Source organism: Gracilinanus agilis, chromosome 1, assembly GCF_016433145.1.
Source record: "Gracilinanus agilis isolate LMUSP501 chromosome 1, AgileGrace, whole genome shotgun sequence".
NCBI classification, from domain to species: domain Eukaryota; kingdom Metazoa; phylum Chordata; class Mammalia; order Didelphimorphia; family Didelphidae; genus Gracilinanus; species Gracilinanus agilis.
In genome coordinates this window covers 435378043-435392258 of record NC_058130.1, presented here as the reverse complement: position 1 = coordinate 435392258, position 14216 = coordinate 435378043, and the positions used below count along the sequence as shown (strand labels likewise).

Below are 14216 nucleotides of genomic sequence, written 5' to 3'. Positions count from 1 at the left end.
AAAACATGGACATAGGTAAATATAATACAAAATAAACTAGAATATATAGTTAATTAGATTATGAGGTATTATGAGATCAGTTGAAGAAAAAAGCACTTAAAAAAACTTAAGAAAAGAGGATAGGTTTAAGGAAAAGGAATCCTTTTATCTTCACCTCATCAATTGTCCTTACTGTTACGTTCCATTTTAAGGAGAAAATACTCCCCAATGAAGGCACTTTAAGGATAAAATTTTTGCACTAGAGATAACAGTTTTGCAAAAGCAGACTTTCTTGGTAGCTATGGAAAAGGAAGAAAAAAGGAAGAGGGAGAAAAGAGGAGATAAGGAGGTAACGGGGAAAGAGGAGTGATGGGCTAAGGAGGAAGGGTAAAAGGAAAGAGGGAGTAGAAAGAGAAACAGAGACAGAGCAAAATGAGGAGGGTAGTACATGAGGTAAAGGCAATAAAATGAATAAAAGGAGGAATTAACATGGGACAAATAGTGGCCAATAATTATTTAAAGATGTAAATGTATAAAATTAAATATCTGAAAGTTTTTCTTATTTGTGTTCTGACACATTTATTTTAAGAAATTACTGTTGTGTCAAACTCCATGCTCCAGCCAAGTTAACTAACTTACTACATATCAGTAATAAGGATCAACTACTCCTACTAAATGGTCTTCAGTTGGCCATGCCCAAGGAATTGGCTCTTGGCATAATAAGAAACGTATGAAACATTTTGTCAGAGATAGAATGAATCTCAATTTCATGGTCTTCTTGACAGTATACAAGTATTTTTCCTTTTGTTTCTTATTCTGATATAATTTTTCCAACAATGTTCTATGTTTTCCCCTAATTTTAATTTTATACAAATATACAAATCCCCAAGCATTAAAGTATATGTTTATTTAATTGAGAGGGTTTATTGAGTTCTTAGAAAAGTTTCTATATGTTCTCATCCTCTGAAATAGGGCTTAATACAAAAGCTTTGGCTAATTATATAGTAGTCTTTTTATAAATATTTATCATAAATAATCAGAAATTACTATGTGTAATAATTGTGTTTCTTAGTATCTTATGATGGAGCTAACTCCATTATCTCATTTGCTTCTTTAAAGAGAACATAGGAGCCCTACCAAGACTTATTTTGATGCCTCCTTGTAGCATGAGTAGTAGCAGGTTCTTTATAACAAAGTTTTCAAGTGAAATACTGGCAATTAGCAACTAGGTAAATATAGAGGTGAACTGATAGTAGGCAGACCAATTGGTGATGAACTCTGAGCTATTAAATTCAATTAAATAAATATGAAGTGTCTATACCATGTACTTGGCACTATGTTAAGCACTATACAAAGAAAGGCAACCACTCCCACTCAAAAATGCAGCAAAAGAGGAACCTAATCCAGAAAGCCCAATTTTAGAAACTAAAACTGAAGAGATGAGTAACTGATGAGATGGATATGAAGACTAATCAGAACCCAAAATTTCTGCTAATCTAGAGAGCCTCCAAAAGGAGAATAACTGTAATAAATGCAGGCAGAAACTCAAAGGAAAAATTAATTTCCCATGAGAACTATAAATACCTAGTTTACTTGGTTTTTTAATCTCTTAAGGATTTGAGGGGTTTTTTTTTAAATAACTGGACAGAAACTCTGGAGGAAAGAAGTGGAAGGAGAATAAATAATTTACAACAGAAAGTGGCAAACTTTGGCCAGTAACAGACACCTTGAAAACCAGAAAAGATAGACAGAAATTAATAACTCCATGAAATATCAAGAAATATTAAAAGGAGATAAAATGACTGGTGAGGGGAGAAATGTTTGCTATCTTCTACTAAAAACAACTAACTTGGAAAATAGGTCAAAGACAGAGAATTCAGAAATCATTACATTCTCTGAAATCCATGATTTTTAAAATATATATTTCAAGAAATAAAAAATGAAAACTACCCAGATCTAGTAGAACAAGAAGAAAAAGTGAAAGCAGAATCCACCTATCACTTTATGAAAGAACTCTCCAAAAGGAAAAGTCCTAGGAATGCCAGCCAAATTCCACATCAAAGAACAAATACATACAGAAAGAAACAGGTCAAGTACCAAAGATGAAAGCTAGAATCCCAAAATGACCTGGAACTTCCTAATGTAGATGAAAGGAGATCTTGGATAGCAATATTGCAAAAGCAAAAGACATATGCTTGCAGCCAAAAATAACTTACCCATCAAAGATAAGTATCATTCTATTAGAGGGTGGAAATCCATTAATGGAACAGGATTTTCAGGCATTTCTGAAGAAAAGACTAGAGCTAAGAAGGAATTTTGAAGTTCCATCACAATAGTTAAGAGAAACCGTTAAAGGTAATTTATATAAGCAAATGAAAGAGAGGCTTTATGATAATGTAACACCAAAATCATAACAGGAGGAGATGAAACAAGTGTCTCTTCAGAACCTTAATATTTTTAATGAGTATTTAAGGATTTAAATGAGAAAAGTACAGGTCCTGGGGGTGGATTGGTCCCTTCCTGGGTATTTAAAAACTAGGAAAATAAGGGTGAGTATAAGAATTAACCTTTTAAAGAAAAGTGTCAGAACTTGTTCTTTTTCATAATTGAGATGGATAAGAAGAAAAGTATGCAACCATGGAAGAAGGAGTGGGGCATGAGAATCAAACGAACCTTACTTTTAACTGAAACAGATAAAGGAGGGTGAAACACATACAATCTAGTGTGAAAATACAACTAACTCAACAAAGAAATAATCAGAAATGAGGAGTGGAGAGTTAAGGAAGAAAATATTGGGCAAGAAATACCTGTAAGCAAAATGAACTTCTGGAAGCTGAGATATTAAAAAGAAAAAAAAGGAAAAAAAAATAGATTCGAAAGGGGAATCCAAGTTATTTGACTTGAAAGCTGGTTCTCTCAAACAGATGATTTATTTATTTTATAGTAACCAAACAACATCAAGAAATATAGGGAATGACCCCTAGTATTTTCAGCAGATTTTCCATGGAGAATTTATGGATAAAAGTCACAGAATATGCAGGTATGGAGGGGTTTTGTCCTATACTTTGGAGATCCACATCTGTGAGATTTTAGATTAAAGTATGAAATTATTTAACTGTAAACATCAGAATTTTTATAAAACTTTGATATTTAAATTTCTAATTCTGATAATTCAGAATAATAGCATTTATAAAGGGTTAAGGTCAATGGCTAGAGCAAAATCTATAGGGCTTCAACTGAGAAAAAGAAGGCAGGAGTTGTAATTATAATATCAGACAAAGCCAAAGTAAAAATAGATTGGATTAAACGAGATAGGGAAAGTAACTACATGCTGATAAAAAGCAGTATAGACAATGAGGAAATAACAGTACTCAACTTGGATGCACCAAATGGTATAGCATCCAAATTTATAAAGGAGAATCGGGCAGAGCTCAAGGAGGAAATAGATAGTAAAATAATACTAGTGGGAGACCTAAATCTTCCTCTATCAGATCTAGACAAATAAAACCAAAAAATAAATAAGAAAGAGGTAAGAGAAGTAAATTAAATATTAGAAAAATTAGAATTAATAGATATGTAAAGAAAAATAAATAGGGACAAAAAGGAATACACCTTTTTTTCAGCAACCCGTGGTACATACACAAAGACTGACCATGTACTAGAGCATAGAAACATGGCAAACAAATGCAAAAGAACAGAAATAACTATTGTATTCTTTTCAGATCATAAGGCAATAAAAATAAGAATTAGTAAGGGTATATGTTTAGACAAATCAAAAATTAAGTGGAAATTAAATAATATGATTCTCCAAAATCAGTTAAAGAACAAATCATAGACACAATTAATAATTTCATTGAAGAGAATGACAATGATGAGACTTCTTATCAAAACCTATGGGATGCAGCCAAAGCAGTACTAATGGGGAAATTTATATCCTTGAGTGCATATATTAACAAATTAGGGTGGGCAGAGGTCAATGAATTGAGCATGCAACTTAAAAAACTAGAAAATGAACAAAGTAAAAATCCCCAGATGAAAACTAAATTAGAGATCATATAAATTAAAGGAGAAATTAATAAAATCAAAAATAAAAGAACTATTGAATTAATAAATAAGACTAGAAGCTGATGCTTTGAAACAAATAAAATTGGCAAATTGCTGGTTAATCTAATTAAAAAAAAGGAAAGAAGAAAACCAAATTAGCAGTATCAAAGATGAAAGGGGAGACCTAACCTCTAATGAAGAGGAAATTAAAGGCAATCACTAAAAACTATTTTGCTTAATAATATGGCAATAAATATAGCAATCTAGGTGATATGGATGAATATTTACAAAAATATAAATTGCCTAAATTATAACAGTGGAAGAAATAGAATATTTAAACAATCCCATATCAGAAAAAGAAATTGAACAAGCCATCAAAGAACTCCCTAAAAAAAAATCTCCAAGACCAGATGGATTCACAAGTGAATTCTATCAAACAGTCAAAGAACAACTAATCCCAATACTTTACAAACTATTTGACATAATAATCAAAGAAGGAGTTCTACCAAACTCCTTTTATGACACAAATATGGTACTAATCCCAAAGCCAGGTAGATCAAAAACAGAAAGAAAACTACAGACCAATCTCCTTAATGAACATAAATTCAAAAATCTTAAAAAGGATACTAGCAAAAAGACTCCAGCAAGTGATCATAAGGGTTATTCGGTATGATTAGGTGGGATTTATACCAGGAATGCAGGGATGGTTCAATATTAGGAAAACCATCCACATAATAGACCATATCAACAAGCAAACCAACAAAAATCACATGATTATCACAATAAAGGCTGAAAAAGCCTTTGACAAAATACAACACCCATTCCTACTGAAAACATTAGAAAGTATAGGAATAGAAGGGCCTTTCCTAAAAATAATAAACATTATATATCTTAAACCATCAACAAACATCATCTGCAATGGAGATAAATTAGAAGCATTCCAATAAGATCATGAGTGAAACAAAGATGTCCATTGTCACATCTATTATTTAACACTGTACTAGAAACACTAGCAGTAGCAATTAGAAAATAAAAAGAAATTGAAGATATTAAAATAGGAAGTGAGGAGACCAAGCTCTCACTCTTTGCAGATAATATGATGGTCTACTTAAAAAATTCTAGAGAATCAACTAAAAAGTTAGTGGAAATAATCAATAACTTTAGCAAAGTTGCAGGATACAAAATAAACGCACATAAATCTTCAACATCTACATATTTCCAACACATCTCAGCAGCAAGAGTTGGAAAGAGAAATTCCATTTAAAATCACCCTAGACAATATAAATACTTAGGAATCTATCTGCCAAGACAAACACAGGAATTATAGGAACACAACTACAAAACACTTTGCACACAATTAAAACTAGATCTAAACAATTAGAAAAACATTGATAACTCATGGGAAGGATGAGCTAACATAATAAAAATGACCATCCTACCCAAATCGATTTACTTATTTAGTGCTATAACTATCAAACTACCAAAAACTATTTTACTGAATTAGAAAAAACTATAACAAAGTTCATTTGGAAGAACAAAAGACCAAGAATATCAAGGGAAATAATGAAAAAAAAATATGAAGGAAAGTGGCCTGGCAGTACCAGACCTTAAACTGTACTATAAAGCAGTAGTCATCAAAACAATACGGTACTGGCGAAGAGACAGAAGGGAGGATCGGTGGAATAGACTTGGGGTAAGTGACCTCAGCAAGACAGTCTATGATAAACCCAAAGAACATAGCTTTTGGAACAAAAACCCACTATTTAACAAAAACTGCTGGGAAAACTGGAAAATAATATGGGAGAGATTGGGTCTAGATCAACATCTCACATCCTATACCAGTGATTCCCAAAGTGGGCGCTACTGCCCCCTGGTGGGTGCTGCAGCAATCCAGGGAGGCAGTGATGGCCACACTTTTTTTGTATTACATTCTATTCTGAGTTCAATAGTTTCATAATTTCCAGGGGGCATTAAGTAATTTTTTTTTGGAAAGGAGGCAATAGGACAAAAAAGTTTGGGGACCACTGCCCTATACCAAGATAAATTAAGAATGGGTGAAAGAATATAAAGAATATAAAGAAGGAAACTATAAATAAATTAGGTGAGCACAGAATAGTATACTTTTCAGATCTCTAGGAAAGGAAAGATTTTAAAACCAAGCAAGAGTTAGAAAAACTTACAAAATATAAAATAAATAACTTCAATTATATTAGATGAAAAAGTTTTGGTACAAACAAAACCAATGCTACCAAAATTAGAAACAATAAATTGGGTAAAAATCTTTATAACAAATAACTCTGACAAAGGTCTAATTACTCAAATATATAAGAAACTAAATCAATTGTACAAAAAAATCAAGCCATTCCTCAACTGATAAATGGGCAAGAGACATGAATAGGCAATTTTCAGATAAAACAATCAAAACTATCAATAAGCACATGAAAAAATATTCTAAATCTCTAATAATTAGAGAAATGCAAATCAAAACAACTCTGAGGTACCACCTCACACCTAGCAGATTGGCTAAAATAACAACAGGGGAGAGTAATGAATGTTGGAGGAGATGTGGCAAAATTGGGACATTAATGCATTGCTGGTGGAGTTGTGAATTGATCCAACTATTCTCGATGGCAATTTGGAACTATGCCCAAAGGGCTTTAAAAGACTATCTGCCTTTTAATCCAGCCATACCACTGCTTAGTTTATACCCCAAAGAAAAAAGAAGGAAAAAGACTTATACAAAAATATTTATAACCGTACTCTCTCTGTGCAAAAAATTGGAAAATGAGGACTGGGGAATGGCTAAACAAATTGTGTTATCTGTTGGTGATGGAATACTATTGTGCTGGAAGGAATAATGAACTGGAAGAATTCCATGTGAACTGGAATGACCTCCAGGAATTGATACAGAGAGAAAGGAGCAGATCCAGGAGAACAATGTACACAGAGACTGATACACTGTGGTACAATTGAACATAACAGACTTCTCTACTAGCAGCAATGCAAGGATCCAGAGCAAGGCTGAGGGACTTAAGAGAAAGAAAACCAGCCACATTCAGAGGAAGAATTGTGGGAGTAGAAACACAGAAGGAAAAACAACGGCCTGAACACATGGGCTGATGGGGATATTATTGGGAATGTAGACACTAAACGATAACTCTAGTCCAACTATCAATAATATGAAATTAGGTCTTAATCAATGATACATGTAAAACCCAGTGTAATTGTGCGTCAGCTATGGGGGTGGGGGATTGGGCTTGGAGGAGAGGGAAAGAACATGAAACATGTAACTATAGGAAAATATTCAAAATTAAAAATTAAAAAATAAAATAAAATAAAGATAAAAGGAAAAATCTTTAAAAGTCTATACATATTTCAGTTTAACACTGTCTGAAAAATGAATCACATTAAGGAAGATTTATAACTTTTTGGAATTGTTAAATGATAAGAAAAGATTTTAAAAACCTATCATGAAACAAAGCTATCAGTTTTTTATGTTTCATTCAATCAAGTGTTCAAATTGTCACACTCATTTTAGTCAAATGAAGGGGATTTTAAAAGATATACTTTTGACTGAATTTTTTAAGATTATATTCCAAGTTTTAAATTCATAACTAATTTACGATTTACTAAATTCTCATTAAAAATCCTGACAAACTCTTAAACATGGCTAATCTTCTGTTTTTCATACAAATAGATACTGGGAAGAGATTCTACTTCGTTTCAAAATTCAAAGATAGCACAAGGTAGTTCTCTTTGTAGAAGCAAATCTGTGAAGTTGTTACTTTAAATGGGAATCTCTCAGTTAAAACTTTCTAGTGCAAATAGCAGCAAAAACATTCAAGTTTGAGTGGAGAAACAAATCTTATATCTACTTAGAAAAGGACACTTCTTTATAACTTTGTATCACAAATAAGGCAAATATAAAGCATTAAAAGTAAAACTAAATAATTTTCCAAATTAACCCATGTGCTAAGTTTCTTAAAGTTTTACAGATTAAAATCAAGTAACTAAAAAGATCTCTAAAATTCCTTAATTTTACTGAGATTCAACTTTTAGCATACTAAACATACCTTCATATAATCCTTGATTAACCGAGCTGCCTTCACACCAGTTTCCATATTAAAACTGATGTCAACTTTTACTTCTGTCTCCTGGTCAGTGAGTTTTATTATTGGTACCTACAAAACATTTTAAAGGCATTACTGGCTTACTTTGTAAGACTTGCAATAATAAGATTTTTCAAAATTGAATTTTTCTATGAATTTTAGGGAAAAAAATGACAAACACAAATGGACGGAAGGAACATCAATAACACCTCCATTAATGAGGATACAGAAATCCTACATCATCTTGTAGATGACCAATACAAACTGGACAATAATATAAACAATATAAACAAAACCAATGCTACATTTCAGACAATTTAAATGTGTAAAACCTTGTGTAGAGTACAAATTAGTAAATAAATCAAGGTGATATAATACATCAATTTAAAGTAGTAGAGCTCAAAGAGATATTAGAAATATCTTATTTTTACCAATAAAAAAACTGAGCCCCTAAAAGATTAAGGAATGTGCTCAAGTTCATATAGCTCATTGTTATTAATCATTATAAAAGTTATAAAAATAATTAGCATTTATATAGCAATTACTAAGTGTCAGGTTTTGTGCTAAGTGGCTTACAATTCTTATCTCATTTGACTGTTGTATGGCAAACCTGGAAGGCTGGTGCTTTTATTATTCCTTTTTTGCAGTTAAGGAAACTTGCCTGGGATCACATAACTATTAAGGATTTGAGGCTGAAATTTGATCTTAGGTCTTTTTTTGATTTCAAGTCTAGCTCTCTATTCACTGAGCCACCTGGCTGCCTCATAATTAGTGACAGAGATGAAACAGTACCATGCACAACTACACCAAAATGCCTTCATGTGAGAGTACAAATCAATCAGTAAATGTAAAAGACTGTGATCTCATTTGTTCTTCTTTTTAGAGAATGGAGAGTTTGGGAGCAGTAAGTACCTCGGGGAGAGAGAGTAAAGGTGCATCCCTCTCACAGAAACTGGTGGCATAATAAAGTGATGAAAAAATATTTTGTCTACTATCAGTCTAAAATGGTACTTAAAGTCCATTTTTTTTAAGATTTCCAAATGTTTTAAACTAATTTTAGGGGGAAAACAATCCCCAAAAGTTGTTTTTAGTTATTTCTCAAATAAAAATTTTTGCCATTCTAAAAACTTGTCATTCTTCCCTACTTCTCCCAATATTAATTCAATAAGAAAAAAATAATTACTATGGGCAATAATACTTCAAAAATCCATAATTTCATTAATGTGAGTTCTAGTGTATGTAAATCTCTAGCTATATAATACTTTAAGATTTACAAAGTACTTTTCTTTACAGAAACATTTTAAGTAGGTAAGTACAAAGATAATCCCATAAGCAGCAGTAATAGAAAGTCAAAAGAAGAGAAGTCAAGTCCTCCCTTATACCGATAATGACTACATATCCCTGTGCAAGTTATTTCATCTCTGAATGCCTCCAGGCAACTCTCTAAGACTATTATTTCCACAGAAGGTGTTTTTCTGCTTTGGTAGAAGAAGTTCCTTACCATGAACTCCCTATTTGTGAAAAAGAACACAGATCTGTTTCTTCCTGAAAAATAACCACCAAGGCTCAAAAAAAAAAAAACTTCCCAAAGTCACACAGCTAGCAAACAAGCACTGGAGCTGAAATTTGAACACTCTTTCTACTTCATTAATAGCACAACAAAAAATCTAATCAAATTAAATTTGCTCAAAATATGAAAACCTTTGTCTCTGCTCCCTATCATTCTCTCTGGGTTCTGAACATCTTAGCAATACTATAGTAATAGTGCATCTGACCAAGGTAGTCAATATGAGATGCTTCACTTCTAAAAAAAGAATGTTGACAGATCTTATGATCATGGAAGGACAATTCTGCTGCTATTGTTAGTCTGGACATCATCTATTAACCAGAAACAAAAAAAATTGTGGGTACATAGCACCTAGCTTAAGGGAATCTAACCAGGAGGCATAACTATTATTTAAAACATTTTATTTTTCCTAAGATTTCTCAGAAACCCAGGACAATCTACTTACCAGGGTATTTTAGTTTTTGGTGAAAAACTGTCACTAAAATCTTGGTATTCCATTAAAGAAGCTACATGGTATAGTAGAAGTGTTAAACTTAGAGTTACAGGACCCAATTCTTCTTTTTAAATTTATTTATTTTTAACACTCTTTTCTTTTTAAATTTTTGAATTCTAGATTCTCTCATTCCCTCCCTTACCCTACTCAATGAGAAGGAAAACAATATATCAAGTATACATGTGAAATCATTCAAAACATATTTCCATATTAGCTATATTGTTTTGTTTTGTCTTTTAAAAAGACCCAATTCTGAATCCCATCTCTGTCACTGCTCTCTGACTTTGTTCAAGTAAAGTTTAACTTCTCTGAGTCTCAAAAATGAAGAGATTGGGGGGGTAGCTGTATAGCTCAGTGGATTGAGAGTCAAGCCTAGAGATGGGAGGTCCTAGGTTCAAATCCGGCCTCAGACACTTCCCAGCTGTGTGATCCTGGGCAAGTCACTTGACCCCCGTTGCCCACCCTTACTACTCTTCCACCTAGGAGCCAATACACAGAAGTTAAGGGTTTAAAAATGTAAAAAAAAAAAAAAATGAAGAGATGGACTAAATGACTTTTAAGGTCTCTTCCAAGTCTACATAAATTACTATGAATTTTGGACAACCACTACCTCATCAGATTTATCCACAAAGCAAAAGGATTTGCCTGACTATTGAACCACAGACTTTAGGACTGAAGAGATTTTAGCAATCACAAAAACCAATCATCTAATTTTACAGAAAAAGGAAACTGAGACATAGGGAGATTAACAACTCAGAAAGGAAACTCATTTGTGTTCATTTCTTTCAAAGAATCTTTTTGTGAGGAAAAAAAAAGATTTATGAAGATATTTTAATAAATTTTTCCACAAAGTATATATTTTAAGGATAGAGTATGCAAAAAAAGGAATAGTGAGCTAAGAAAATAATTTATAAAAGTATACCACTTAAAAATTAAACTTTTAGTCTAAAAACACCTTCATCCCCATTCAAAAAAATACACAAAAACACAAATTAATGTCTGGACAAAAATAAAGCATTATTAAGTATCACAATAAATTTAAACTTCTACATTAATAGTCATTTCATGTCTCATTAATATAATGGCATAAGATTTTTTATTCCTCCAAATATTATAATGAAATATAGAAATGAAACAATATTCATTTTGAAAACTGAGAAAATACTGAATGAAAATTCCACTATCCAGGACACTATACTAATACCACTATTTTGGAGTTTACTAATATGCAGAGTACACTGAAAACCTAAAATGCCCCCTTATCCTCCCATTTCCAATGAATCCAAGATTTCTAACTTGAAGCATTCTTCTTCCTCCACAAGGAAGAAATCGTTTAAGTAAAATTTGCTATTCTTCCAAGAAAATCTTGACTGTTTACTTGCACTTGTTCTATTAGAAATTACAATTTCCATCAAGCTTATATAAGCAGCTGATGATCATAATAACTGAAATGTATTACAAAAGATTGACATCACATAAACTCAAATTTTAATCAAGACAATATCTAAATATTGAAAAATCCAACATATTAATTCATCATATTCTACTAAATCAAGAGCTCCTTGTGCAGAATTTTTTTAGTTCTCTAAACCTACCTACCTGCTTCATTACGTTTAAAAAATACTTACTGTAGCTTTGTCAAGTACTTTAATGGAACATGGCTCAGCCACATTGTGTTTCCGAAGCGCTTGTTCCAACAGCTGTAAAGGAGGACGCTCCCATTTTCCAAAAACTACTAAGTCTATGTCACTATACAAAAGAGAGAGCATATATGTCAATAAAACATGCAATAAACATTTTATTTCTATTCTAAAAGTAAGACAACATAATATTTAGTTTGAATAAATCATTCACTACTTCTTTTGGAGCATAAAATAATTCTATTTAATTTTCCTCACTGGTAAAAGAGCCATTTATCTCCTATTGTAAAATAATGACATGAAATAGAAATGGTTTTCTAAATATCCTACAGATATAATTTTAAAACAGAACCATATCTTAAAATTCACATTTCTGTGCTCTCTACAGATTATGGCATTTTTCCAAGTCAAATTCACTTTCCATTAAAGTAATTTGAGATGTCCCTGGGTTATCTAGAATCCTCATAAATTTCAGACTGTCTTTCCCTTAATTTGCAAATAGTACTTATAGATCAGAAGAATGGACATTAACTTTTAAAAATCGAAATTTAAATATAATTTCTTATGTAATTATGACAAATCTTTATTATTATGGATAAAAAGGTCCATCGTGGGAAAAATAAAGAATTATAAAAACTCATACTTAGTATCAATTGAATCATAATTAGATGACTTAAGAGGCCAAGTAGCCCACATTTTCATTTTATAAATGAGAAACTGGAGTTCTAAGCAAAAATTATAATAAAACTGTGAAAGCTCATGATATTTCATTCCTTATAACCACCCTCTGTTCTTTACTAATCTTGATTTGGCTATAATTATGTGATGCACAGTCTTGAAACTAAAAAAGTAAATATGACTTTAAATTTTTCATACACATACAACACATTTAATTAAGAAACTAAATAAGTAAAAAATTTAACTTAGAACTAACTTACCTAGTTGGAAGATAAAGCCCTGTACTAAAGCTGCCAAATATCTGAACCTGAAAGAAAAAGACATCTTCTACTAAAACATTTCAAGCAATTCATTATCAAAGTTCCGATTAAATTAACAACTTAACATAAAAATAAATAATTATTATTAGACACAAAGCCAAACTAGAATTTTTTTTTAAACTCTTACCTTCCATCCTAGAATCAATGCTATGTATTGATTCTAAGGCAAGAGAGTGATAAGGGGTTAAGCAGTGGGGGTTAAGTGACCTGCCCAGGGTCACCCAGCTAGGAAGTGTCTGAGGCCAGATCTAAACCTAAGGCCTCCCATCTCTAGGCTTGGCTCTCAATCCAGCTGCTCCCAAACTAGAATTTTAATAGTAAAACAAAGATCAAAAATAAATTACTAGTAAGAAAAATATTTTGCAATCAAAGAACATTCTTATTTTAATAATTTGCTATCTCCATTGTATGAATTTCTAATGGTCTCAAAACCAGAAAATTTGTCTTGTTGCTCTACCTAAATAATTTTAAAATGCATATTGAAATTTTTGAAAGCTCTCTGAAGAATGACATTTAAATTAATAAATCAAAACAAATAACTTAATCAACTATATTCATAAGAACATCCAAATGTAACATGTAATTTCTCTATAATAAAAATTTAAATGATAACTAACATTTAAATAGCACTTTAAATTTGGTGAAATGCTTTATTTATTCAGTTAGTCCTTAAAACAATTACAGGTGTTATCCTCATTATAAAGGTAAGAAAACAAAGTCTCAGAAAGGTTAAGTCACTTGGCAAAAGTCATACAAAAAATATCAAAATGAATTCTGAATTGAGGCCTCTCCTAATTTTAATTCTGCCAATCTGCATAAGAACTTGAATATACAAAAATACTGATACATGAGATGTTCTTACATGTGATTGCAAAGTCAACATAGTAATATCTGAAAAACCATCGAAAATAGAAAAAGTACCAGAAGATTAGAGAAAAACAAATATTTTGGTTTCCCCACTCCCTCCCCATCCCCAACAACACCCCTACCTCCCAAAAAAGCAAGGAAATCTGTAAACTCTAGGCTGGTGAGCTTGACTTTGATTCCTAGGAAAATTCTATAATGACACATTAAAGTGATAGTTAATAAAAGAACAAGTATGGCTCTATTAAAAATAGGTTATACCAAATTTATATTATTTCACTTTTTTATTGATTACTAAAACAAAAAACAGGAATTCCTTAGATATGTTTTACATATATTTTAGTAAAGCTTTTTGACAAAGTATCTAAAATTACTCAAATGGAAAATATGGCAAAATGCAGAAAATATAATGCAATTAGATGAATAAAAAATGGTTGGATGTCCAGCCTTAATGGTCAATGGTTCAATGTCAGCAGACAAGAGTTCTGCAGTGGAGGACCCCAAGAATATGGACTTGACCCT

General features: G+C 31.7%; 1 protein-coding gene across 1 annotated transcript in view; it reads right to left on the bottom strand.

The window, feature by feature from the left end:
- The window catches only part of TENT4A (terminal nucleotidyltransferase 4A), a 94299-nt gene that overhangs the window by 25168 nt on the left and 54915 nt on the right, over positions 1 to 14216 (bottom strand). The window contains exons 4-6 of the mRNA XM_044681892.1: positions 12771 to 12817; positions 11821 to 11941; positions 8097 to 8204 (exon numbers count right to left, since the gene is read on the bottom strand). Coding sequence (XP_044537827.1) covers positions 8097 to 8204; positions 11821 to 11941; positions 12771 to 12817 — 276 coding nt within the window. The remainder of the gene's footprint in view (positions 1 to 8096; positions 8205 to 11820; positions 11942 to 12770; positions 12818 to 14216) is intronic.